The 27,039-nt window shown below is 58.3% G+C and overlaps 1 protein-coding gene across 2 annotated transcripts; it reads right to left on the minus strand.

Annotated features, from left to right (window-relative positions):
- Positions 1-27,039, minus strand: GNAI2 (G protein subunit alpha i2). Of its 2 annotated transcripts, none has more exons than XM_025987601.2 (9): positions 26,728-27,039; positions 6,092-6,134; positions 5,686-5,827; positions 5,352-5,512; positions 2,949-3,077; positions 2,405-2,534; positions 2,172-2,325; positions 1,615-1,829; positions 1-1,041 (listed from the first exon to the last, which is right to left on the minus strand). In XM_025987601.2, the coding sequence occupies exons 2-8, from the start codon at positions 6,094-6,096 to the stop codon at positions 1,639-1,641; spliced, it is 912 nt and encodes a 303-aa protein (XP_025843386.1). In that variant the 5' UTR covers positions 6,097-6,134; positions 26,728-27,039; the 3' UTR covers positions 1-1,041; positions 1,615-1,638. The 2 variants fall into 2 exon arrangements, with proteins under 2 accessions (XP_025843386.1, XP_025843379.1); XM_025987594.2 differs by lacking the exon at positions 26,728-27,039 and adding an exon at positions 19,854-20,403.

Below are 27,039 nucleotides of genomic sequence, written 5' to 3' on the forward strand. Positions count from 1 at the left end.
TATTTTTTTTTCTTTCTACATTTTATTATTTCAAACCAGGTGAACAATTCCATAAAACATGTGAAAAAAGCAAGGAAGTGTTCAACGCTGAAGGACCCAGGCCTGGGGCAAGGGCATGAGGGGCATGGCCCTCAGCAGGCAGCGGCGGTTCCTAGGTTAGCGCTAAAGAGCTACATTTAGGTTAATGGAGCCAGGGCCCAGGGCCACTGGGATGGGGCCCTCGGTGATGTTGGCAGTTGTCTGGAACAGCCCTTGGAACCCAATTCTGTGGAGGGCAGGGCGGGGAAGGGCAGGGGAGCTGCCCGCATGGGTTGCGGGGGGTAGCCAGCAGAGGGATGGGTGTAAACACGCAGACACACTCAAGGCACGGAATCACTGGAAGGGGGCTGGGTGGGCGCTGGTCAGGATCTGACAGTTTTAAATAGTTTTTTTCTAAAAAGTTTTCTAGGTTTGCAGTTTTGTCTTTTTTTTTTTTTTCCTTTACTTTCATTTTTTTAAAAAGCTACGAGAATGAGCAGGTGGACTGTAGTCTCCAGGAATGGTGGCGTCTCACGCTTCTTGTGCTTTTTCCTTTGGGGCCTCCGAGCGGCTGGAGGGGTGGGATGGGCAGGAGGCTCCCTGTAAACATTTGGACTTGGGCTGGGTCAGGGGCTGGTGTTGAGCGAAGCCAGGGGTCCCAGGCTGGAGAAGTGAGTGCCCCTCCAGACACAGGCCTTGGGAGACTCAGCATATGCTCCCCTCCCCCGTCACAGAATAAGACAATGGTTAAAACCAAAACAGATGCCCGGGAAGGGGGTACCGCAGTCATTCCCGGCACCTAGGACAAGGGGCGGCTTCAAACAGGGAGGCCTGTGGCATTTCCTCCCCCCCCCCCCCCCCCCCGAGTCTCTGGATCTGAGGGGAGGAGGTTGGACAGGGGAGCCAAGAACAGAGAGAGTAAAGAGGGGGGAAAGCAGCCGGGGAAGGGGGGGCAGGCAGGGAGTGTGGTCCTCTTGCCCCCGTCTTCCTCAGGAGCTGGGGGGAGCAGAGTCGGCGGTGGCCCTGGAGATGGGGGACAGTCAGAGTGTGAGTCGGGAGGTAGCCAGGGTATGCCTCTCCTCCCACCTCCCTAAACAATGACCCTCTCGTTTTTCTCATCCCCCTGTTACCAGGGATACAAGGGCTGCCCAGAAGCCAGGGTCTGTTGCTGGGTTACATGAGGGAGGGGAGTCTACAGCACTAGCGGGAGTCCTCCCCATCTCCCCCAGGGCTGATTGGGCCAGGGTCAGCCCAGGACCCTCAGATAGCTCTGAGGGAAAGCCTACAGGGCTAAGCCCAGACTAGTCACACTGAGGGGCCAGCAGCTTGGCCAGTGGCTTTGGGGGTGAGGAGGTAAATATTCTCCAAGGGAGGTCAAGTCAGCCCTTTCGCTCTCCCCTAGTGCACAGCCGGGTGCTTCTGTCAGGACCTCTGCCCAGCCTACCTGTGTGCTGCCTCCTTGGCGCCCCTCATTCAGTCATCCAGCTGCCCTACTGCCCTGGGCTCCCAGGCTCTCCACCCCCGCCCCAACCTCTCCACCCCCACTGGTCCATTCTCTGGGCTCTATGGCTCCACTCTGTTCCACCCCAGGCTCACCATCCTGCCAGGTCCCACTGCCCCTCAGAAGAGGCCGCAGTCCTTCAGGTTGTTCTTGATGATGACGTCGGTGACGGCATCAAACACGAACTGCACGTTCTTGGTGTCAGTGGCGCACGTGAAGTGCGTGTAGATCTCCTTGGTATCCTTGCGCTTGTTCAGGTCCTCAAACTTACTCTGGATGTAGCTGGCTGCCTCCTCATACTTGTTGGCCCCTGTGGGAGACACAATGGTGAGGACTTGTGCCACCTGTACAACAGGCAGGCCTGTCCCACATGAATGAGAAAGTTCTGTGCGTGTAAACAGACAAACATAGAACATGTGCACGTGTCAGGGGTGACAATGTGAGTGTACATGCACACCTGAGTGTATAAAGAGGGGCTCCTGACTGTGCACATGTAAGGGGTACATGCCCTGTGTGCAGACACAAGGACCTAAGCCTAAGTGAGGCACCAGCTCCTGCATGAATGTCCTGCAGTTACCCTTCTGTCCAGCGGGGGGCGCCTGTGCACCACCTGGTCACCACCAGCTCCTCCCCAGAGGCCCAGTCCCCACACCTGTGTACTCAGGGAAGCAGATGGTCAGGGGGCTGTGTGTGATCTTCTCCTCAAACAGGTCCTTCTTGTTGAGGAAGAGGATGATGGACGTGTCTGTGAACCACTTGTTGTTGCAGATACTGTCAAACAGCTTCATGCTCTCATGCATGCGGTTCTGGGGGCAGGACAGCTCGGTCAGCACCTGCCCCTGCCCCTCACCCCCACATCCCCCCAGTGGCCTCTCGGCCTCTCACCATCTCCTCATCCTCAGCTAGCACCAGGTCATAGGCGCTCAAGGCTACGCAGAAGATGATGGCCGTGACACCCTCAAAGCAGTGGATCCACTTCTTCCGCTCAGACCGCTGACCACCCACATCAAACATCCTGCAGACACAAGGTCACCTTAGCTCCAGAAAAGGCAATTCCAAGAGAGGGTCCCCATTGCACAAGCTGGCCGAGGATAGACACCGGCTCAGAGTGGGGAAGCTCTTGTCATGGAATTACCCATACTTGTCTGCCTTATTATGCCTGGTTCTGGGCCAGTGTGTCTGCGCAGGCAGGGCCAGACTTGGTCACCAAGGCAGCCACACGGGGCGGAGGCAACAGAGTAGGTGACCCACTGGCGACCACACAGCCGAGAAACCTCGGAGCAGGGCTGGGGACTCCCAGAATGGCCCATCCTGCCCAGCATCGCCCAGCATCGCCACTAACAGGCCTTGGGTGAGGGTGCCCCCCACCATCTGTCACCCCAAAGACTTGCAAGTCCTGCCCTGCCACCCTGCCCACATGCCAGCTCACTTGAAGTGCAGATCCTTGAAGGTGAAGTGCGTCTCCACGATGCCCGTGGTCTTCACACGGGTCCGTAGCACGTCCTGCTGTGTGGGGATGTAGTCACTCTGTGCAATGCGCTCCAGGTCATTCAGGTAGCTAGAGGTGAGGGCAGGTGGGTCAGTGGGGGCCAGCATGAAGCCTCTGTACCTGGACCCTGGGCAAGCTGACCCAGGTCCCTCTCCCTCCCATCCCCTCATTTCTCAGACAAAGCCCTTGCCTTTTTGACCCTTGCCCTCATTACATTCACTGCTCAGATGAGAAAAACTGGACCAGAATCCCTTGCCTCTTGCCTGTGGAATAGGCCCAGAGGAGGTGCTACTCTATGCCTGGCCAGCCAAGCCCTAGCACCCAGGCCTGAGCCAGGCCTGCCTCAGACCGGATCCAAGCCAGTGGGGCTGCAGACTGAGGCGGGCGGGAGGGGGCAAATTAGTCCTTCTGCGAGGGATTCAGGATGCTAATTGACACAATTATGGCACCCAATGCAGAGTAGCCTGCTGTGGCCCTTGGTGTGGGGTTGGACAGGTTGGGGCCTGCCAGCCTCAATGGGCTCTGCGCCCAGTGCCCAATAAAATTTGGGCTCCTCAGGGGGAAGGCATGGACACCTGTTTGGCAGGAGTCCCAGGGGCTCCTCATTACCAGCTCCCTTGATTAGTATCAACACTGCCCCTTGCCAGGCCCTGGGACTAGCTCTGCCCTGGGACTGGGTCCTTCGAGCTGCTGACCCAGTGCTGGTGTCTCAATCCTGGCGCAGGCCTGCTGGGGCCAGCGGGAAATGACCTCAGAGACGCGGGGACAGAACAGAAAAACAGGAAGGACCACGAGGGCCCATGACGCATGTGCTATGACCCGCTTACTGGACCCTGTCGCCTTTGAAGAAGCTCCTGCCTAGGGGCTGGGTTCCACACCAGCCTCTCCCTTCTCCCCAGCAGGGCTCACCACAGACAGGGACCCACCACCCGCCAGCAACCTCGAAGGACTGCTCCCTGCAGCATTCCAATCCACTCCCCACCCGGGGTGATCTGGGAGGGCAGGACCTGTGTCACTGTTGAACCCCCACACCTAGAACAGTGCTGGGCACACAATGGGTGCTTTATGTCTGGGGAATGAAGAATGCACGATGAACAAGTTGGGAGTGGCCTTGAAGGTGGCCCCATCCCCATCTCCTTGAATGCCCCAGACACACAGGTGCTAATGGTTGACAAGGCCTACCCCTGCCCGCTCTGCTGGAGCTGAGCCTCTGTGACCTCTGGGGGTGGGGCGCTGAGGTCTAGAGGCCCTGAGGTCTAGAGGCCCCATTGTGTTGTGTTTGGCTGCGATTCTGCAGTTCCTGTGGAGGGCACTCACAAGAGCATTGAGGCCCCTGCAAGGAGAGGGAATCAGTCCATGTGCCTGGGGCAGGGCTCAGGGCCAGGCAGGGCTGGCCTCCTACCCACCCTGGCCCTGGCCCAGCCCCTCTCTGGGCAAGCTCAGGGCTAGATGGGCAGCAGGAGAGAAAGGGGAGGCAAACAGAGGGGCTGACTTCAGTGGAGGTGGGAGGGGCAGGTATGAGCACAAGGACAGCTCCCTATCTGGGTGGCACAATCCAAAAAGCCTGTGCATGTCCCCTACAGCCCCACGGCCATCAGCACTGGCCACCAACCTGTCCTGTTCTCTATGGGTGCTCAGCCCCCTGCAGTAGGCCTGGCACTGGGTAGGTAGCTCAGGGGTGGAGTTCAGAGCATGAGCCTATGGGCCGGGCCTCTGGAACTCCTAGAACCCCCGTGACTCCCCAGCGGAGCCCTGGGTTGTCATCTGCACGTGACATCTGGCAGCTCCCAGTCTCTTCTCCTGGTGTCTTCCTCTCCGGCCAGTCTGAACATCTGCGGCCAGCACTACTCCCCCTAGGACTGTGTACATGCTGCGCTCCACCCCTCGCCCCTCAAGGAGCTTTTCCTATTCCTCCTCTGCCCATCTCTCGTGCAGAACTTGGCTGAGGCAGTCCCTCCTCTGGACCTTCCCCCACTCCCACCACGACCCCGACACTGGAGTAGTCACTGCTCAGGGATTTGTCTGTTCCACTCATCACTGGGTCCCTCAAGCCTTGCACAGGGCTTGGCACGGGTGGCAGCAAATGCTCTTTAGAATGATTACGTCTACAGACAGATTAGACTCAATTGGCTCTGGAGGAACAGCAGGCCTGCTGGCTCTTCCTCCCCTCCCGGCTTTCAATGCCAGGCCCCCCACCTCAAGGCAAAAACACCAAGGCCTTGGTTGACAGTCATCAGCTTCGTAAACAAAGACTGGCAGTGTCTTTCTGAGGGTGCTCCAGCCCTCCACTCCAGCCTGCGGTCCCGAACCCCCGAACCCTGCCCAGCCCCTTCAAGTACTCACTAGGCAGCGGAGTCGTTGAGCTGGTACTCCCGGGAGCGGCCAAAGCAGGCCTGCACACCGTTGTCAGCCCAGAGCCTCCGGATGACACCGGACAGATCCTCAGGGAGCACGCCCTGCTCCTCAGCAGTGCAAGACAGTGCAAACAGCTGCCTAGCATCATCCTGGGCACAGTGGTGAGGTGTCAGCCAGTCACAGGAGCACCCCCCACCCTACCTGTCCAAGGCAGGGACGCCTCCATCCTGGGGGCCCATGCTTGGGTGTTCCCAGGTTCCCCAGGACAAGGCTTGCTCTGAGGCCTTTAGGGAGGCAGGTGGGGGTTGAGGGGAGGACATACCGCTCGGGAGGGGTCATCAAAGTCAATCTGCAGATTGCCCATGGCTTTGACAATAGCCATGATAGACTGGATGGTGTTGCTGTAGACAACTGCCCGGTACTGCCGGCATTCCTCCTCTGAGTAGCCATCCTCGTGGATGATCCTGGCAGCCAGGGGTCAGGAGTTAGGGCCCATAGGGCACAAGAACCACACATGGCCTCCTGGAGCTGTTGGGGCCTGCAGGGTCTATTACAGAGAGGAGGAAACTTCCCCCGACCCCCTGGGACCTGAGGATAAGTGACTGCCTCGGACAAGGTCCTGGGCCTGGTGAAGACTGGCTGGGCCATTACTCAGGGGGCAGTACAGACCCAGAGGAAGAAGAGGGGAAACCAGGGTTTGGCAGCTGCCTCTCACACACAGCACTTACTTCATCTGCTTGACAATGGTGCTCTTCCCTGACTCCCCAGCACCTGGAACAGAGAACACAGACGGTCAGGGAACAGCCCAGTGGGGCTACACGCATAACTAACCAGTGGCCTAGCCGCCAGCAGCCCCTCCCCATCAACTGCACAGGGAGAAAGAGACAGTTGGGCCTGGTGGGCAGCAAAGCTACCAAGGGTGCAGCTGGCAGGGCCACAGTGGTCAAGGCAACCTAGACCACCTGCACTCCTGGTGGACTCACCCCAAGCCTTGGCTTCCCACAAGCTTCACTGCAAACCATGGCACCCCCGCCCCCCACTGACTGAGCTCAGGGGCTTTGGCTGGAGACAGGGCCAGCCCTCAGGAGTCTCCCTGTCATTTTCATGTGTGTAGGTTTGCCAACTTGAGGCCTGGGCACAGCTGGCAGGAAGCAGCCCTGCACACTCCAGCAGTGTAGTAGTCCCTCTTCTCCTCATACTCTGAATCATCAAGGGGCCTAGGCTGGGGCACAGTGTCATACTGCTGGCTCCCAGGCATGGCCCAAGTCTACCCTAAGCAAATGGAGGCTGGGACTTGGGAGACACACACACGGACCCATACGTACACACCTCTGGGCGGATGCAAGATGTTTCTAAGTCTGGCAGAGGCCCATTCTGTGTTCTCTTCGGCCACTACTGAGGGATTTGCTAGTACTCTTCCCCATGACTGTCCTATTAGCTCCACAAACATATTGTTTCGGTTCCCATTTTACAGACAAGGACACTGAGGCTCTGAAAAGTAGTCCTGGCCAAAGATTGTACAGCCAGGATTCAGATGTGCAGGGAGACACATAGGACTACGATGTCTGGCCTGCCCCATCTTTCTCAAAATGTGGCTCTACTGCAGGAGGGCCTGGGAGAGTGAAGAAAGAAAAGAAAGAAACAAACAAAAAAGAAAAGAAAAGAAAAGAAAAGAAAAGAAAAGAGAAAAGAAAAGAAAAGAAAAGAAAAGAAAAGAAAAGAAAAGAAAAGAAGCAGATTCCCAGGTTCCACCCTAGACACACAAAGCCAGATCTCGAGGGGTGCAGCCCAGAAACCCATATTCCCCAGGGAGTCTGCAGGGAAGTGTGAAGACCAGGAGGGCTACCCTATCTCCCTGGCGCAGGATGGTGGGAGTGGGGGCAGGACCTCATTTCTTCCTTTCACTGTCCTAAACTCCAAGTAGAACACATCTCAGTGGGGCCAGCTTTCCCTCCCAGCACCTGCCCAGACTGATCCCTCTGCTCCTCCCCCTTCACTGCCCATCACACCTGCACCTGCCAGGCTCTGCCTCTTGCCAGCACTAGGCATTTGCCCAGGTAGTTTTCTTTGCTGGGCATATGTGCCCCATGCCCCATTTACATGTGTCCTAAACCCTCTTGATGGTTGTGGTAGGTCTGTCCCTCTGAGCAGCTCAGCAGGCCAGGTGGTGGGGTCTGTGGGGAGGTTACATTCGGGAACTCTGGCTCCCTCATCCCTCAGGGTAGGTGAAGACAATCTCAGAGGGTGAGGGGCTAACATAAACTAGAATAGTGTCAGCAAGCATCCTGATGGCAAAGCCACAAACAGCGCCCTCTATGTGCCAGATGCTATTCTACGCCTACTAAGCAACTGAATCACAGCAATCCCACCTCACAAATGAGGAAACAGAGTGGCTGCTGTCACGCAGTCATAATCCCCCCTGTGGGTGGCCCACCTCGCTGGCCTCCTAGGGCTGACCCAAGAGCCCTGTACTGCAGCTGAGCTACAAGGTCCTCGAGCTTCAACTGCACCTGTTGCTGGGTTCACTACCTGCCTTCCCAGGCCTACATTGCTCTTGAATCTCTGCAGTGCGCTCCAAGCGGTAGTAGAGCACCCCCACCCTGTCCCTGCCAAGGCCCCTGCCCACCTCCATTTATCGTACCCACCCCACCCCAGAGTTACATTTTACCAGGACAAACAGAGGCACAGCTGGGTCCCTCACAGGGCATAGGCTGGGTATGTCCAAAACCCAGTGGCCTCCTGAGAAGGGTCTCGGCTCTCTTCACAAATGCCAATGGCTGCCTGGTATCACTAGGCTTCTGACTGTCCCAGGCCTGCTTCCCAGGACAGAGGACTAATGGGCGGCGGGGAGGAGGAGCCCCCAAGGGTACAGGCTCTGGGTAGGCTGGGGGGTGGTGTGAGGCAACAAGCCTATCAGTTCAGCCTCTAGGCACTTGAAGCACCTATCCCAGTGCATCCCCCTGGACATGGGCTTGGTCAAACGGCAGTACTGTTTCTCTGTTGGGCTGTGCGTGACAGAGGAACAGCAGAGTCCCCCACACTGACATGCCACACCTGTCGAGTGGAGACATGGGGCGAGGGCCTAGGAAGGTCTGAGAGTGATGCCCAACCACAGAGGCCCATCCTCCAGGGTCCAAATATCTAGGACCAGGGAGGGCAGTGCTAGCCTGGCCAACCAGACCTCCTGGCTGTCCTTCCCACCTAGACACTTGCTCCCACAGAGCAGGAGAAAGGAAGCACATCCTGGGGCAGAGGAAGACTCAGGAATCAGGGGTCTTAGCTAGGATTGGGGTCCCAATGGGGGACCAAGGCAAAGGATCTGAAGTGATGAGTCAGATCAATCATGCCGGCCCCAGCCAGGCAAACCTAGACTCAGAGTGGACACCTCTGCAGGGCACAGGGGACCTGAGATTTTGGTGAGGTATCCCCACTTGTGTGTTTGGGACCATGTCACCCAAGGCACCAGTTTCCTTGTCTGGCGTCTTGACCACTCTCCTGGTAGTGGCATGGTGTTCCATGACCCTGCCCAGAGATAGGGATAACAGCACAAACTTGCTTTGCATCTGATTTTCCTAGCAGCAGGAGGCCTGGCAGACACAGAGGTGGGCAGTACATGGGGGACCAGGCAGCAGCCAGGACACTTGCTCCCTGTCCCACCCAACTGAGGGCCCACTTTCCTATCCCCTTTGGGCCTCGGGCTCCCTTCCTGTCACATTTTGAGGGTTAGGAGGACATTCTCTGCCCCCGTTTGACAGGTGGACAAACAAAAATCATGAAGCCTCCATCCCTGGACTTGGGACAGTCCCTTTGTCCTCCCAGTGGCTGTGACTCAAGCAGGAAGGAGTGAGTGGCAGGACAAGGGTGTGGTGCTGGTGGCCAGGCAGGAAGCTATGGGAACACAGGGACAGAAGCAGAGGCATGGCCCAGGAGCAGTTACAATAAGCAGACCAGGGAGCAGGGGCAGAGGTACGTGAGATGGTGGAACAGGTGGGGCGAGGCGCCCCAGGAGCTGTAGGTCCCAGCCCCGCCCTTCACCCCCTCCTCAGGGCCCCATCCCTTCAGGGCCTGACCGTACTCCCCTATCAGATAAGCTAGTACTTGGCTTGGAGTTTGCTGGTACTCTGCTGATGCTGAGTACCTGGCTCTTCCCACCCAGCCCTGACCTTCCCCTCACAGGGAGGGGTCTTCACTAGCTGGCTCTGGACTGCTGCAAACGACCGCAGCAAACGTGCTTCTGATGACGGAAGGTGGCGGGAGTCTCCAACTTGCAGAGGACCCCACCAGGCGCTCCCCTCTCCAGCTGGGTGAGATCAGAGGGGCACACAGAGGCTCCCTAGGCTGGCTGCAGTGCTCCTTTTGCGCCAGACCTCTTCCCATCAAGAAGAAACCTCTGCAGCCCTTGCCCCAGGGTGCAGATGCTGGGCCCCCAGCAGGCAGGCAGTAATTGCCACGATGTGCTGGCAACAGTGGCTGCTCTGCATTAGAACATCTGCTTCCACTCTGGGAGTGCTGGGCCCCAACGGAGGAGGGAACAGATGGGGGAAGGGAGACAGCAGAGCTCCACCTGCCCGAGCAAGAGCCAAGGCCAGCCAGGGCCTCTGCAGCAGAGATGGGACCACTGATGCCATCCCAGCCCCAGCATCAGGTCACGGCTGTCAATCCTGGACACTCTATGTTCCAGACCAGGCTTTGCCCCTGCTGGGAGGCCGACATACCACTGTCCTCTCTGGCCTCAGTTTCCCTTCTGTAGAGGCTGCCAAGCCTCGAGTGGCCAGCTGGCCCATCTCTCACTCTCAGATCCTCTCCCAGAGAGAGGTTCAGACCTTCCATGGCCCTGGTGCCCACCCTGATCCTTCCTGATGTTTCTAAGAACTTCATCCCCTTCCTGCCCTTGCTCTGGCACCTCATCTGTGAAACAGGACACCACCATTATCTCCTTCAAGAGGGAGGGGAGGATTAGACACAAAGAGCTTCTCATAGTGCCCAGCACACGGTGAACGCTCAGATAAAAGTTATCATCACATCGCTATGTTTCTACTCTATGGAAGATCACAGACAACCCCAAACCTTTCATTTCCTGCAGCCTACAATGGCCATGCTGCATAGGTCACTGTAACCACAACCTACAGAGTGGCCTGCTGTGGCCACCTCATTGGAAGAAGAGTGTCTGAGGCTTTCCAACAAGGCACCATGGAGGGCTGTGACCAGTGGCTAACAAGCTGGCTTGGCACTGCCATTCCCTGCAGGGACTTGTGTAGCATGGGACAGCAGTCAGAGCCACTCGGTCCTTTTTGGGCTTCTGGCTCTGAGTTCGTCACTCCCCCTCCACATAAGCCAGTACTGCTACATAGCTGGGGCCTCCTTCCCACTGCAGAGCCTTGCCGCAGACACTGCTCACTGACTGTGCTCACAAGGCTGGGCAGAGGCTCCCTCGCTGGTGGGCTCCCCTGGAACACATGGGGCTAGGGAGAGCAGCCAGCTGACGTGGCGGCCTGAGGGCAGAGATTCTCATAAGCAGCAGGGCTGGGACCACAGGGTAGACTTGGGCTGCAGCCCAGCTCAAACCCACAGTACCAGGCCCGCCTCCACTGCCACCCCTCAGGCTGCCCTAGTGGGGCACAGGGAGAAGGTGGGGGTGAACCCTGGGAAGCCTACCCCAAAGGCAGCCTGGCCACCACCTCCCACTCTCATCCCAGGAAGGTGCCACGTCTCTGGCCCAGGCAGCGGTTCCGGGCCCCTTGGCTCTCGGGCCCCTCCCCTGCGGCCTCAGGGTCCCAAGCCCCGCCGCCACCAGGGGGCGCCCGGCAGCCGGAGACGGTGGGGGAGGCGGGGCATGGGCAGGGCTGGGGAGTATTTGCTCCAGAAAAGCCGCCTAGGCCAGAGGCAGCTGGGGGAGGTGCCTGGACCCTCGCTCAATGTCCTCTCCCAGGCCTGGGAGGCCCTCAGCCGCCGGAGACCGGGCACACAAGGGAACAATGGAAATGGGAGAGAGGGGGAGGGCGCCCGCCAGACAAAGGCCCTCCAAGCCCCGCCCCTGGCGTCTCTTCCTTCCTCCAGGTGCTACTCTTTGGTACCCTCACAGCCTCCAAGGCGTCTGTCATCAGGGTCTGGCGCTGTGGGGGGCAGGGACAGGAGGCTGCGACACCCCCACCCACAAGTGTGGCCTTGCCTCCCCCAGCTGCCCTCATAAACCTGGAACTCCCCTATCTCCAGTCTCTACCACTTGGGCAGCTTCCAGTGGCTTCCAGGGGTTTGTGATGCCCCCACCAGGGAGGCACTAGCAACCAAGATCTGGTCTACTCTTCCCAAGTCAGAGCTTTCTGTGTAAGGGAGAGGCTTGGGGACCTACCAGACATGAAGAGGGCTTTCAGGGACAGGGCCGTGTCCCCTGTAGTGGAGCCCTGCCCACTGGACAAAGGGAAACTGAGGCACTGGGCAAAGGCAGGCCAGCTTGGAAGGGAGGAGGCCCTGAGACCTGCTCATTGCTGGCCTAGGCTACAGGTCTCACCCTTTCCAGGAGCCAAAAGATGCTTGACAGGGCCCAGGTCATACAAGAACCAGGCCAATTGACACACTCCTCTTCCTGGATGCTTCTTCATTGAAGGAATCCTCTTGCTGTTTTCGAAGAATCTGAGTCACCCCACCTCTCTTCAGATTTGTTGTGGGGAGATGCCCAGCCCCCAGGCCTCAATGTTCCCATCTATGAACTGTAGCCCTCCACGGAGTGTGCCAAACTGAAGGCCTGCCCTGAGCAGCCTCCCTTGGATCTTCACACTCACCCCAAACTGCCCCAAGGTCCAGCCCAAGCACACAGTTTGTCTCTGTGCCCACAAGCCATGGGGCCTTGCGGAGAATCATGACATCACAGTCTCAGGACTGGGCACAGAGAGGGCAAAGGGCAGCCTGAGGTCACACAGTGAAGAAGGTGGGGGAGTGGGCTTTCTGGGACCCAAAGTCTTGAGTGGCCATAAAGATGCAGGTTTTTTGTTCTGTGCATGGCCTCATGGCCCAGCAAGTCCTTGAAGCATCTGCTATAGCTGTCCTAAGGCTCCCCAGGTTCCTCAGCCCCCTGCGGCCTGGCCTGATGACAGAGCAGACCCCCACCCCGGAGCCTCCACAGGGGAAGGCAAGGCCACAAAACTCCGACTCACAGGCTGAGGAGCATGAGGACCGACCTCACGTACTATGCTACTGCCGGCCCACACTGTGGACACACTCAGCTGCCACACAGCGCTGCAGGCAGCCCACCACAGCCTTTGCTTAGTGGGAGCCCTCTGCAGGCAAGCTCCTCCCTTCTCCTCATCTGGACAACTCCCAGACTTAGGGACCCCCACCCTGGAAGCACTAGCAACCAAGACCTGGTCTACTATGCCTCCTCCTCCAGCTGTCAGGGACTCTGACAGCCCCGACCCTCCCTCAGACCTAGTTAGTCTCCATCCTCCTGAGTTAAGCTACAGGAGGAGCAGCATAATGTCAGGAGACAGTCAAGTACTCAGTGGCCTAGCAATGATCTGAGTCTTCCTGTGAGGGAACGTGGGCTGAGAGGCAGATGGGCAGCTGCACTGGGAGAGTCACCCCGTGGCCACACACCAGACTTCTGGTTCTGAACAGGAAACAGATTCATGAACAGATTCTTGGGTCCCCAGCCTCCAGAGGAGGTAGCCTCCTTTCAATCTCCTAAAAGAGGAATTGCCCCCCACCCCCTAAACAGGTCCCCAAGCATAAGTAGAAGACACGTGGACCCATAGCATCTGACTCTCATCTCGTCTGACCAACTCTTGCCAGTGGGGCACAGACTCCTGACGGAAGGGGGAGTTGTGTGGAGGTGCTCCGACACTATCTGGTCACGTGTGGTGTCTCCACTTATTGGGTAAGTCACATAACATCTCCGAGCCTGTTTCCCCATCAGTGGAATGGGTATCATGTCAGTCCCAGCCTCGTAGGGTTAAATACAATAAGGCCATGCAGAGTCCAGTCCTACATGACAGTCACGGCCCAATGAGAGACAGCTGCTGTTGTGACCAAGGGGAGATTGACGCCCAGTGACCAGACCCCCGGGCCCAGCGGACAGTAGCAGTAGAGGGCAATCCCAGGGCTAGAGTAAGGTCCCTCTGTCCACTCCCGGACAGGGGAAACCCAGAGTGAGCTAATCCCAGGACTGCTGCTCCATTTCCGGGCATTCATCTGGGCCTGTAGCCGGCCTTCCGGCTTTGCAGGGCAATGGCCGCTCGGGAATATAAGAGCAGCCCTCTGCTTTCCTGCTAGCTCCCCCCACTGCTGCAGTCCCTCTCCCAGCCACCACCACTTCCTGTGGTCAAAGGAGGGGCCTGGAATCCTTCTCAAAGGCACCACCTTTTCTGAGATGCTGGGCCCAGTGGCTGCTGAGGCAGGACAAGGGCCAGAGGAGCCTGGAATGACGTCAACCTAGTGACCACTGGTGAGTGGTGGCCCCCCGAGGGCTACCTAGAGATGAGCCTGAGCAGGTGGGGCTCACCTTCCAGATCCCCCAGTTGACAGGGCTCGCACCCCCACCCCAGCGCAGAGTAGGAGCAGCCTTCTAGCCTCTTCCTCTTTTGGGCTCCTCCTCCTCCAGCTGCTTCCTCCTTTTCCTCTGGTGTGGACACCACTTCCCCGAGAGGCCCAGCCCTGCCAAGCAGACTTCACTGCCCCTCCTCCTGTCCAGGGCACAGTGGGTGCCACCATCAACACCCCCCTGCAGATTTTGAAGCTTAGCAGCCTTGTACCCCAGAATCCTCTAAGCCATGAGGATACCTTCTCAACAAGCTTTAGACAATTCCACCTTCAGGCTTTGTTTCAAGCTGACCTGGCACTCACTGCCAAGCCTTGGAAGTGTGCGCCGAAGGCCAACGCTGAGACCCAACCAGACCCAGCAGCTGTTTGCTTATTCCAAGGAGATTATTTCTCTCAAACTACCAAGATGAACACCATGAGCTGTGACCCCTTCCCTCTCATTGTACTCCTAGATTGGGACTCCTGCCCCAAGATATTGTGAAGACATGACAGATGCTGACCTGGGCCCTGCCCCCAGCTGCCTAGTCCTGCCTCCCAAAGCATAAAGGGGTTTTAGGGAGGCAGCACTCAGGCTCCATGTCAGACTGTCTCTTCCTCTGCTGAGGGCATGATGGGGCAAGGCCCTGGTCCCTCAATGGACAAAGCATATGTGGACAGAGCATCTTCCATCCTGTTCCTGCCAAAAGAATGTGTGGCTTTTAGAGACAGAGACCAAGAGAGACTGCTGTGCCCACCTGTGGCCCAAGCCACCCAAAGTGCCAGCCCCTGTGATGCTGGAGGCTTACTGACCTCCAAGGGATGGGATGAGGCCCCACCCCTACCTGCTGTCACTTGCTGGGCAACATTTGCAGGCCAAGGACACCAATGATGCTACCCAGTGACCCCTGCAGCACAGGCCAGCCCAGGGCCAATCCCTGACAGGCTGCCCATGCCCTAAGGGATCCTTGACCACGCCAGCCCCCATCTGGCACCCTAGGGTCCGCCTCAGCACAGTGGGTGGCTTGATGCTGCCCCAGGGCCTGGCATGGAAGCCTATGCTACCCAGTTGGCTTGACTTCCACCTCCAGCTTATGGGGCCAATTCATTCCCTCTCCTTGCCACCTGCTCAGCCCTATCTGGGGTTCTCCACCTCACTGCCCCCTGGGATGCCCTCAGCGGAGTTCCAGCATCACTTCCTTTGCAAAGCCATCCTGACTCACCCAGTCTCCTGGCTCCGGGTGTCCCCTGAAGAACCCAGTCCCACTCCTAACCAGAGGTCCCTCCTGTTGGCTACACCAACACTAGGGTCATGGGCAGGGGCTGAGCTCGGTGGGACTGGGTGGGATGCAAGCACAGGGGAGGGGGTGGAGTCCGAAATGGCTGAGACCCTTGCTCAGTTCCCAGTGTGGGAGCTCCAATGCTGCTCAGGAAGACAAAGCCTCGCCCTGCCTGGGGGAGGGGTGGGAAGGAGAGACTGGAGGCCCAAGCTACCCCGCCCCCCATTCAAGTGCTAATGAGCTCCAGCCGGGACCTCGAAGACTGCGGGGAGGACCTGGAGGCTGGCCTGGGTACCAGCCCACCTGGTGCCTAGGGCCCAGCCACATCCCCAACCTCAGGCCCCCAGGAAGGCAGCTCAGTCCCCAGAGATTGGGCCTATGGTCCCCAGGACAGTCTGTCACTCCAGCTGGCACCAATTGTCTACATACCTCGGTGCCCCTACTTGCTGTGAGCAGCTGCCTGAGGGCAAGGGGTGGGGGTTCCCCCAGGGCCTCCAGACTGGGGCCAGGCAGCCTGTAGGCTGGGGAGAGCCCTCCCCACTGAACTCTCAACTCTGTAGGAACCACTAGGGGCTCGGCTCCTTCACTGGTTTCCACACTCCCAGGCTTTGGTGCACTGTCCCCACAACACCTGTGGCTGCAGGCAGGCGTCCAGTTCCCAGATCACAGAAGGGGAACAGAGCACCTACAAGATTTTACCTGTCGCTGCGTTTCTGAGCTCATGCACTAGGTGGAGTTGGGATTGGAACCTGCGTCTGAGTGACCCCAAGAGCTAGTCCAAAGAGGTGAGCCCTCCTCCTTTCAGCCTCAGTGCTCCTGCTGAGGTGGTCCCTCTGCCCCATCCCTATGCCTGGCAAATGCTGCTCATTTTTCAAAGCCACTCAGAGGACCCCCACCCCCACTCCATTAACAGTCTCTTCCCATTCATTACCCAACCAACCAGGATCCCAGGCTACCCCTTCTCCAGCTAGACCAAGAGCCGTGTAACATCCCCAGAATTACTTATCTCCGTTCATGGCTGTGCTCTAGAGCTTTATTCTTTCCACACATGCTTAATAGGCACTGACTATATGCCAGGCCACTTGTTAGAAACACAGACTGGACAGAGACCCCAGAACTCCCTTTTTTTTTTGGTAAGCCTAACTGAGGCCTTATAGGTACAGTCCCTGCACTGGCCAGGCCAAGAACTGCCATGGCATTGCTCTGGCCTGAACCCCGTGGCTGTGGGGTGGTCCCGGCCCGGAGAGCTAGACAGGCTCTCCTGGAGCGGCGAAGACAGCAGCCCTGCTGGAGCCCAAAGGAAGCATGGCCAGCCCCTCTCATAGAACAGCTGGAGTCCCTACTGCGTGCTCTGTGCTGTGACAGGCTACGGACTTTACAGGACAGAGCACTGCAAGAGTTCTGCACGCACAGGATGGGATAAGGGCTGCCTCTGAGGAACCAGCTGGGCAGGTGGGGAGTTAAGGAAGAAACAACCCGAAGAACTCTCTTGCTATCCCCCACCAATCCCAGACACTGGCCTGACGTGGAGCCCTTGCTGCCTACCCACAATATGTCAGGCTCAGTGACCGTCACTGTACTCCCCCATCTACCCACCCATCCCCAAGACTGTGCTCAGACTAGTAGCACTTTGTTCATTCGACAAACAGACAAGAAGCATTCAATAGGCACCAAGCTCCATGCTTGGCACAGAAGGCTCAAAGGTGAACAGGACACAGCCCTGCCCCTGTAGTCTCAAGGAGAGGCAGCAGGCAAATATGATGCTCCGATGGGGGAAGCAGTAACACCAGGAGCCAGAGGAGGTGTTTCAGCAGCCGGTCTGAAGGGGCCTTGTCAAGGAAGGATCCTGGGAGGTGGTCCCTGAGCAGAGTCTTAAAGAACAATCGAGTAGGAGTGAGTTAGATGGAAAGAAGGGAAATGCATGCCAAGCTAGGACAGTAGACACAAAGTGCCAGGGGCAAGAGAGAAGGGCTGTATTTATACTCTGAAGTCTTCATGAAACCTACAAGGGACAGTCTCTCCTTTCTCTGTAGGCTGCCCACACAAGCCCATCCCAAATCAGAGACATTCCCCCAAAACACAAAGCCAAGGCCCCACATCCCACCTGGGAACTGTTGGTCAGTCAGGTTGAACTAGGTGGTGGTGGTGGGGGGTGTCCCAGAAGTAGGGCTGGTATCAGCAGCTCTGCCCCTCTCCACCAAGCTCCAGGAAAAACACTCTCATGGTGTGTACCACATCTGCCTCTGCCCCCGGTGCCCATCCGCCAGCAGGGCTACCCAGGAGGGCAAGGAGCCAGGATGCGGGTGGGGCAGCAGGCGTGGTTCTGGCTGGAAGGGAAGGCTGGCAATTGCCCAACCTAAGAGTCCCGTTGCCTGGACAGAATTCTTCCCGCTACGTGGGACAGGCACCCAGCACTCTGAAGCTGCCCCAGCTGGGCTCCCATCACCTCCCGGTACCTGGATGGGCCAGCCAGGACCCTTACCCAGGCAGCCATGGCAGATTGGCAGTTTCAGGCAGAGGTAGGTCTCTCAGCCCCTCGCTGTATACCCTCTGCAAGGCCTTACTTAGCTCCCATCCCCTACCCCCAAAAGGAACCTCCACGGGGCCCCTATTCCCTTCATCCTGGGCCCAGCGCTCTCTGGCCCCAACCCAGGAAGCCCATTCAACAGAAGAAGCAAAGGCCAGAGGGGGAGCAGGATACTGAGGTGGACTCCTCAGCCTAGAAAATGCTGAGCCAGACCCTGCACCCCTGCTTGCTGCCAGGCCAGCGTGGGAGGGGATGCCAGGCCCAAAACCTGAGCTGAGCTCCAAGGAACAAGACTAGTGGAATGGGGTTGGTGCACAGAGGGCCAGGAGCCCTCTGTATCGTGGCCCTATGGCCCAGTCCCACGTCTCCTCAGCCCATCAGCCCTGGAAGGGGCCAGCCAGAGGCCCCTGGGTGGGCACCAGGAGACAGCGATACCGGAAGGACCCTACCCAGGCCCAGTGGGCAGCGGCAACGGGCCCTCCACCTTGGCGACACCCACTCACTGGTGCTGCCGCACTCGCAGCAAAGACAGGAAGAGGCAAGCGCCCAACGCAAAACAGCCCAGGAGGCTGGGCCGCCGCCCCTTCCCGCCCCTTCTCTTCCTACCCGCAGCGGCGGCGGAACGGATGCCATTTTGAAACCTCTGGGCTGTGCCCCTGAGGCCAGGCCCCCAGGGACAGTCAACAGATGGGCTCAGATGGGAGACACACTGTCCCTTGGCCAGGCCCCCAGCAAGGAGGCTCTGCTGTTCACAGCCCGGGGACCCCACCGCGGCTCTGAGGCTGAGGGGCCACACCCCCCCACAGACACTGTCCAGCCTCCAGAGCTGCTGCGAGGGCATCTCTCCCCCAACCCCAAAGCCCCCGAATCAGGCTGCCACCGGGCACCACACCTGCTCCCGGCGGGAGGCCGGTTAGGGACAGCTTCCAGGCCCACAGTCTTCGTGAAAGTCCACCTCAGATGCCTCCCAACTCCATCTGGCCCCCAAGTCCTCATCTAGCTGGTCCGCCACTTCCCCCTTACAGGGCCTCAGGATCTGACAGGCCCCCTGACTCCCGGAGGCCAAGTCCTTGGCCTTTCGGCCCAGAAAGGGTGCGGGAAGCCCAGCACCCGTCAACATATCTCCTCGGCCCGCCCGCCGGGGCAGCAATATGTCGGCTGTCTCACCACTTCCACTTCCCCCCACCCCTCAAGCCGCCACCATCTTCCCTGGCCTTGGAGGCGCCGCAACCCAAACTCCTCCATACTCACACTCCCTCCTACTCCCCAGACGCCCCCCTCACCGGCCCAGATGGGGCTTAGAAACTGGGAAACAGCCAGCGGGAGGAATCTCCCTGCGAAGCTTGAGGCCCGATTCCCTCCCCCAGCGCAACCAGTGGAGCCTCAGTCCAGCCCCTGAGTCTGGGCCCCCTCCACCCCGCCGGGCCGGGCCCAGCCCACCGGTGCAGGAGGGGTGGGGGAATCTGTGGAAGGCCAAAGTGTGGGGAAAGGACTTAGGGAGGAGAAGCAGGGGGTTTGAGTAGTACTGTGTGCAGAGAGCGACCTGGTGGGCCAGATGGAGGGAGCAGGAGTATCTAAAGGTTTAGGGGTTCTGGCAGGAGAGAGGGCTCATGGGCAATCACAGTTTCCACTGAAGAAGTACCTTGGAGTCAGGGTGCACAGGTGGAGGATACAGGGTTCAGAGTAGGGATGGGGCAAAGAGCGGGAAGGAGGGAGGTGGGTGCTGGCAGGGGCCCCAGGGATATTTATGCCCAATAGGAACAAGGGGAGCAGGTGGGGGAAACAGGTGGTGCCTGAGGGTGGGGGGGCAAGTGGGGTTCTGGGGCTTTGAGTAAAGTCTAGAGAAGGATGGAAGGACAATGCAGGGGGACTCTGAGGGTCTGTGAGGTTGGTCAGCAAGGGGGGATGGTCAAGCAGGTTCTGGGTCTGGGGGTTAGGCGTCTGAGAGTTGAGGGTCTGATCTACAGTCTGGGCTTCCGATCAGAGATCTAGGCCAACCCAGAGTTTTGAACCATTATTTGGGCGTCCTGGCCAGGCGGGGTCTGGGAGTTCAAGTCCAGGTATAGGGGGTCCAGGCTGAGGTCAGGACTTGAAGGCCCTTAGTCTGGAGGTCAAAGTCCTCGTCTGGGGATTCGGGCGGGGAATCGGGGGTCCCAGAGCAGGGCGCGGCCTCACCCAAAAGCAGCAACTTCACCTCCCGCGCCGCCTTCTCCCCGTCTTCCCGCAGGTTCTTGTCGATCATCTTGGAGCGTTCGGCCGCCGCCTTGTCCTCGGCACTCACGGTGCAGCCCATCCCGCCGTCCGCCGGCCCGGCCGCCGCCCGGCCCCCGCACGGCCCCCGGCCCGGCTCGGCCCCGCCCGACCCACACGGCTCCCGCCGCCGGCCCTCTACGAGTAGCTCTCGGGTCGGCAGTTCCGAGCGTCTGCGGGCGGCGCCTTCCCGGCCGCCGCGCACCGACGGCGGGGCGGGCCGAGGGTGGGGCCGGAGCAGGCCAGGCCCGGGACTGGGCCGGGGCGGGCCCGAAGGCGGGGCCAGGGGAGACCCGGGGCCGCTGATTGGCTCGAGGGCGGAGCGAATGGAAGTTAGGCTCCGCCCAGACCCGGGCCCGGGCTGAAGGCGGAGCCGCGCGGAGGAAGAGGGGCAGGCGCGGAGCCAAGCCCAGAGGGATTGGGCTCGGGGCGAGCTGCGGGCGGGGCTGGGCTCCGATTGGATGCCGAGCGCTCGGCGCTCCGCGGCCCGACGGCGGGGGCGGGCGGATCTTGTAGCCCGAGGGTGGGGATCCGGGGCACCTCGCTGGCTGGGCAGAAACCAACCCTCGAGCTTAATAAGCAAGTTGGGCTAGCTGGGTGGAGGAGGCGTGTCTTCGTCCTGTTAAAGTTAATGAACCCAATAAACTTGTTTCGGGATCTTCACAGCCCCGGAGCCTCTCTAAACTTCGGCTTTCTCTGTCTTAGGGCGGGTTTGACCTCTTCTCTCTCGGTTTGCAGCTTAAAAAATGTCTGCTGCCACTTCTACACCTTTGCCCAGCTGTCTCCCTCAGCCGGGTGCCTCCTCTCCTCACCCAAATCTTTAAACATCCTTCATCGATCTGGGAAGCATCCTCCTGCCTGTAGTCATCCGGGACTCTAGCCTGGGACATGGCAACCAGGCCCAGAGAGAGAGAGGTGGGAGGTGAGGAAAAGAAAGATCTATCTGATTTCTGGATAGATGAGTGGCGCTGATCCTATGACCTGTCCCCACTGGACAGTGGCTGCACCCCTATGGCTGGGCAAAGGTGGAACGGAGGCCAGCAGCGTTTCTAGCAGAACATTGCAGTCTTTCTGATCCTCTTCAGGAAGGGAGCCCTGACCTCTAATGGACTTCCAGTGAAAGGTCTGCCAAGGGTTACAGAGAAATATGTCCTGTGTGGCCCCACTACCATGAGGCGAGGACGCCCCAGCCCAAAGACTAAGAAGGTCCACAAAGCCAGGAAGGGAGCTGGCCACCCACAGCCCCCTGTTCAGCATAAACTCCCTCCTTACCACCAGGCCACACATCTTGTCTCAGCTCCAAATCCTCAGGCTGTCTGCTCTCCCTGGAGGGTCTATGGATCCCTATCTGAATGGCTCCCTTGTTGGGGAGCCATTGGCCTGTAAGTCCTCCAGTGGTTCCTCCAGGGTTCTCTCCTGCCCGGAGCCAAAGCTCAGGCAAGCCCTGCCACAAGCATGCAGCAAACATGATGAAAAAATAAAGTGGCCATCCAGGGACACAGGCACTCAGAGATATACACTATTCATCCAGATATAGGCCCAGCTTCCGACATGCCTCAAATCCACAGAACACACTATAAAATGGGTGCTTGCAGCCAAAAACACACAGCCTGTCCACACATACCCTACAAAACTAGCTTTGAGGCCGGCCTCTTCCCCCATCAGCCCCGCCCCACATTTGAGAGCTGATCCGCCCTCCTTGGGCCTCCCCAGCTGGCTCCTAGCAACAGCTAACAGCTCTTGCAGTTGCCGGGCAACCGGGAGAACCTGTCAGCCCCTTGGAGACCAGGCTCACCAGAGGTGGGCAGACACAGACCCCAATCGATGGAGGCAGGGCAGGACAGGGCCACGGGGAGGGATGTCCTCCCCCAGCCCCAGGCCAGACTGTGCAGTCCTCACACACTTCCACCAGATCGTCACTCCCTCCAATTGTGCATTCTTCCAACAGTGTCCAGCAACCCCTGCTTCACCCTTCCCGGCTGCCCCCTCTCTGGCTTCATGGGGGCCCCAGGGCTATGGTTAGGCTTCTGCTTGCCACTCCACTCACATGCCTCCCTCCCACTCCAGGAACTGAGAACCCCACTTGGCCATCTCCAGCCAGATTCTCTCCTAATCACCAGCCCCATGTCCATCACTGGTCTGAAACCTCCCCCAGACACTTCAGGCATCTCCAATGGTTCCTGTTCCTGGTCTCTCCACCTTGTGGCCTCTCACCAGCCAGAGCCATGACCACCCCGCTCCCCAGCGCAGCATCCTGTCAGCTTCTTCCCCTTCCCAACTCTCCCTGTGTCCCTGTTCTATTCCCTTATTGTGGGCCTCCAGCCTCCTCCCTAGCTCTCTTGTTTCCTCCACAATCCATCCTCTACATGGCAGCCAAGGGATCCTGCTGAAAGAAATCACTTCACTCTCTTCTCACAAACCTTCTGTGGCTCCCCAATGTCCCGAGGATAAAACCCACCCACACTGGTTTAGACTATGCAGGACGTAGGGGTAGCAGACTGGTGGTTGATAGTGGTTGACTCTGGGGAGCAGTCTATGAGCTTGACAGCTGCAAATTACTTTGGAGAAATACCAGAAACTCCTGGTACCTCAGTTTGCTTATCAGTAAAATGGGCCTAACAGTAATATCTACCCACTACACTGGCAGCACTAAGGGAGGAAGTGTAGGTAAAATATTCAGAATATGTATGGCACGTGGAAAACTCTTAAGTAGGAATGAATTGTTATAATAGCAATTTCTGAAAGGTCCTGTCTCCACTCAAGGCCACTTCATCTCACCCCATTTAACACATCAGCACTCAAGCCATCTGACTGCCCTTAATCGCCCCATCCTCTTGCTCTTCCCCTTGATCCCCACTCCACTCATTCTTCCTCCCTATCTCTCATTCTTTGCCTGTGAGCTGAGCCTCTAGGACTCCACTGTCCTGGAGCTTCCCCTGCCCCAGGCCCAGATCCCACTATCCTGGTGGTAAATCTCTGCCACTCGGGCCTCTGATTCCAGACCCCTTACAGCATAATCCTTGAGGGTGGCAGATAAATATATCTGTCAAATTAAATGAATGAATCACATAAACCCTACCCCACCTTTCCAGGGGTCTCCCCTTCCTGGAGCTGGGAAAGCTGTAAACAGCTAATCCTGCTGCCACAATAACAATATTTGCCATAGCCATGTTTTCAGAGAAGGGAGAAACTAATGGTGCTTGGGAAGGAGGCCTTTTGGTGGAGGTCATGCGGGAAGGGGTAGAAGAAGGAGAGAATGCTGAGGACAACTGTAACAGGAAGAGGGAACTGGGTGGTGGGACAGTGAGGGTGGGTTTGGGGAAAGGCCAGTGAGAAAATCAAGGGTCATGCTGAGAAACCCTTTGCAGCTGAGGCAACTGAAGATCAGAAGGGGACAGGACCCATCCTCGGTCATCTAGTGAGGCACAACACAGACACCTGCTTCCTTCCCACGTGGGAACCTAGGAGTCCTTTTGAGAGATGTTGTTTTGGAGAAAATAGGAAATAGCTGCCTAGCCAGGACCTCATGGGCATAGGAGGAGGCAGGATTGTCCCTGTGTATACACTGGTCCAGCAACACCTGGACTGGACCCTAAAAGAAAGTGAAATGACAGCCAACAGAACTGAGGGTGGCACTCTGGCTAGAAAGGAGAAGTGGCAGCTGCCTGCCCACTTGGACAACTAGAATAGCCCTGGGGCTCACCACAGGCCACAGAGCAGGTCCAGCTTGTATAGAGTTCCTAGCAGGGACCAGGCTGAACAGGGTGAGTAATGGAGACCCTCTCAGTGGGCTGTGACACCCCAGCCCACAAGCTCCAGGAAGGGGAAGCTACCAGCACTTCCTCAAAAGCAGTTTCAGGGTAGGTGTGTCTGCCCTCCCCCAGAGTCCAGGAGCAGGACCCCACAGGGATACCCAGAATCCAGGATCCTGACCACCCTATTTCCATGGCTCCTAGGTGGCAGTAAGTCCCCAGTGAGACCCTGTGACCACCAAATCACAAGCCTTGCAGATAAGAGCCTCAGCAGCTTCTGCTCTTAGATCTCAGTAGCCAGAGCTGGTTCCTCCCTACAGCCCTGACCCAGGCTCCACCTTCTGGTACATCCCTTGCACTTCCCCCTTCCTTCTTCTTAGCTCAGAAGCAGTTCTGAGATTGGAGTGGGCTACCCTGCCCTCTCTGCCTCTTCCTTCAAACCTCTCTTCCCAGGCTTCTCTTACCCACAGAGGAAGAGTTCCAAGCCTGGGAGGGCTTGAGGTCCAGAGTCCCCCTTCCTGATCATCCACCTTCTTCAAAGATCATTGACTTTGGCCTGGAGAACTCAGGCCAGAATTTTCTGGATGGGCTAGGGGGCTCCATCTGACAGGGGGGCAGGAGGGTCTGGGAAGAGGAGCCATGTATTCAACTAGTGATTACTGTTGAATCCATATGTGCCACTGTGCTGAGAAACTTCGGGAGAGAGAGGCAGCTGAGACCCTGCCCTTGAAGAGCACATGCCAAACAAGTGAACAGGGAATGAACTCCACGGTTTCAGAGGAAATCAAAAGGGTGACGAGAGAGCCACTGGGAGTATATGCAGGAGTAACAGTCTGAGAAGACCTTTGAATGATGAGATCAACCATGTGACAAGCTAAGAGAAGAGAACGATAGTTGGAGGCAACAGCGAGTGCAAAGATCCTAGGGTAGAAAGACGTTAGGTGTTCCTACGTTCCTGCGTTCCTACAGAAAGGGAGCCACCGTGGCCAGAATAGCAAGAGTAAGAGGTACAGTGATGCGAGAAAAGATTGCCAAGAGGCCCTACTGAGGAGTAAGGCAGGCAGGGGTTTCCCAAGTCCCCAAGAGATGCTGAGGTAGGTGGGGTACATCTGAGGCTGCAACAGGCATCAGCATCTCTAGGCCAAGACCCGTGGCAGGCCCTGCAAATCCAACTGTTTCTGGCATTTAGGCTGCTACTGACACGACTGGGAGACAACTGCCCAGGGAGCCAAGTCTAAGCTCTGTCCCTCTCCTTGCCCTTGAAGAGTTCCAACTTGCCACTGTTGTCTGCCATATACACAGTCTCTAAAGACCACCTCCCCCAGGAAACCCAGGGCCCTCAGAGGGCCTGGGAAATGATAATCAGCTTATCCCCAGGAGCCACTCTTCTGTTCACCTTGTTGCCTAGCCCTCCCTGTCATGCCATCCAAAAGCTGGGGCTGGTAGCCTCTCCAGCGACTTGTTAGGGCCTTCATTAGCAATGCTTCCAGGAATTTAATTTAATGAAGGAGCAAAAACAGCCCTAATGAAGGTGACGCAAGAGCAAGCAGCCCATGCAGTGCTTCCAAGGCCGGTCACCTGGGCTCAGGGGCTTCCTGTAGATGGTAAATGGGAGTAGAGGGACAAGAGAAAGGGGGAGCTGTCCTGGGAGGGATGCTGGCCATTGAGCCCGGGGAGCAGGGGACATTGCTCTGCCCTACTGCAGGGAGCAAATGCTGTCACTGAAGCCAACTACCCAGAGGAATGAGCCTGGTGGGGCCCTGCTTCAGGCTGCTGGAGAAAAACTTCTGCGATGCTATCAGAGAGGACAAAGTCCTGGGCCAGCATGGGATGTGGGGATGTCACAGCCCAGTGCAGGCTGCAGCAGGGCCGAATCATCAAGGCCATGGGAGCAGGAAAGAGTTTAGATTTTATTCTGAATGTAACTGTGATGGAAACAACTAGCGGTTTTGAAAAAAATATTTTATTCACGATAGACACACAGAGGCAGAGACACAGGCAGAGGGAGAAGCAGGCTCCTTGCAGGGAGCCGGATGCGGTACTAGTACTAGATCCTGGGACCCCAGGAACAAGCCCTGGGCTGAAGGCGGCGCTAAACCGCCGAGCCACCCAGGCTACCCTAACTAGCGATTTTTATTTTATTTTAGATTTATTTATTTATTTATGATAGACATAGAGAGAGAGGCAGAGACACAGAAGGAGGGAGAAGCAGGCTCCATGCCGGGAGCCCGACGCAGGACTCGATCCTGGGACTCCAGGATCGCGACCTGGGCCAAAGGCAGGCGCCAAACCGCTGAGCCACCCAGGGATCCCCCTAACTAGCGGTTTTTAAAGGAGGGTGACAGGATCTGCTATTTTAAAGTTCCCACTGTCAGCTACGAGGCTTACGGCCCCTGTGGACAAGGCGGGGAGAGAGGCGGGGGGGGGGGGGGGGGTGTGACTACCGTGTGGTGCAGCGGGTGAAGGTGGTGGAGGGAAGCCTACGGAGACCTGGCCGTCCCCCATCCCCTGGGAGGGAGCTCCAGGGGCAGGAGTGGGGGGCATGTACACCTGGACCTTGTTTCCTCTAGCAGGTTTGGGCCAGTTGGTTCCCTTCAGCCTTCTCCACAGACTTGGAGAAATGTCCCTCTCCTCCAAAGGGACAACATATAGAGAAAATAGGTCTGAAGGGTTCCCCGCGCCCCAGATCTGCTTTCCCCACCTTTGTGGACTTCCCACCTCCCGCGGGGCTGGAGTTCCCTCCCCATCCCTCCAGTCCTCGGACTCTAAGCCCCGCCCCCAGGCCTGGCGCCGCGCCCAGGCCCCCCAGGAGCCCCGGGACTGTATTTCAAAAGGGAAACGGCTCGGAGTTGAAGCAAGGGGCGGGGAGCTCCGAGGGCTCAGGCTCGCAGACTAGCTCCGCTTAAGGCGCCGGCGGCCTCCAGCCCACGTCCTCCACCCCGCCCACAGGCAGCCCCCTAGCACCGCCCCACTTCTCGACCCCCTCCCCAAATTCTCGCAGCCAGGTCCCACCCACGGCGCCCCCCGCCCCCGCCTCCCAGGCCGACCTGAAGCCGGAAGCGGCCTCTGAGCGCTCGCCCCGCCTCTTCCGGGGCCTCTCTAGGCGGGAGTGAGGGACTTCGGTGGCCGCGGGAGGCCCGGCGCAGCTTCGCGGGGCAGCGGCGCCCTCTGGCGAGCCTCCGGCGAGCGCGGGAGCCCGGCGCGGCCCGACGCTGCCCGCTTCCCGCCCCGCACCTCCCGCCTCGGCGCAGTCTTCGCCTCTCCTTCCGCTCCTCTCCTCTCCTCTCCGGCTCTGGCCCCGGCCTCCGCGGCTCGGCCGCCGCTCGGAGGCGAGCGAGGCCCCGGGTCCACGGGGCAGC

The sequence above is a fragment of the Vulpes vulpes genome, chromosome 9 (assembly GCF_048418805.1).
Source record: "Vulpes vulpes isolate BD-2025 chromosome 9, VulVul3, whole genome shotgun sequence".
Classification (NCBI taxonomy): Eukaryota; Metazoa; Chordata; class Mammalia; order Carnivora; family Canidae; genus Vulpes; species Vulpes vulpes.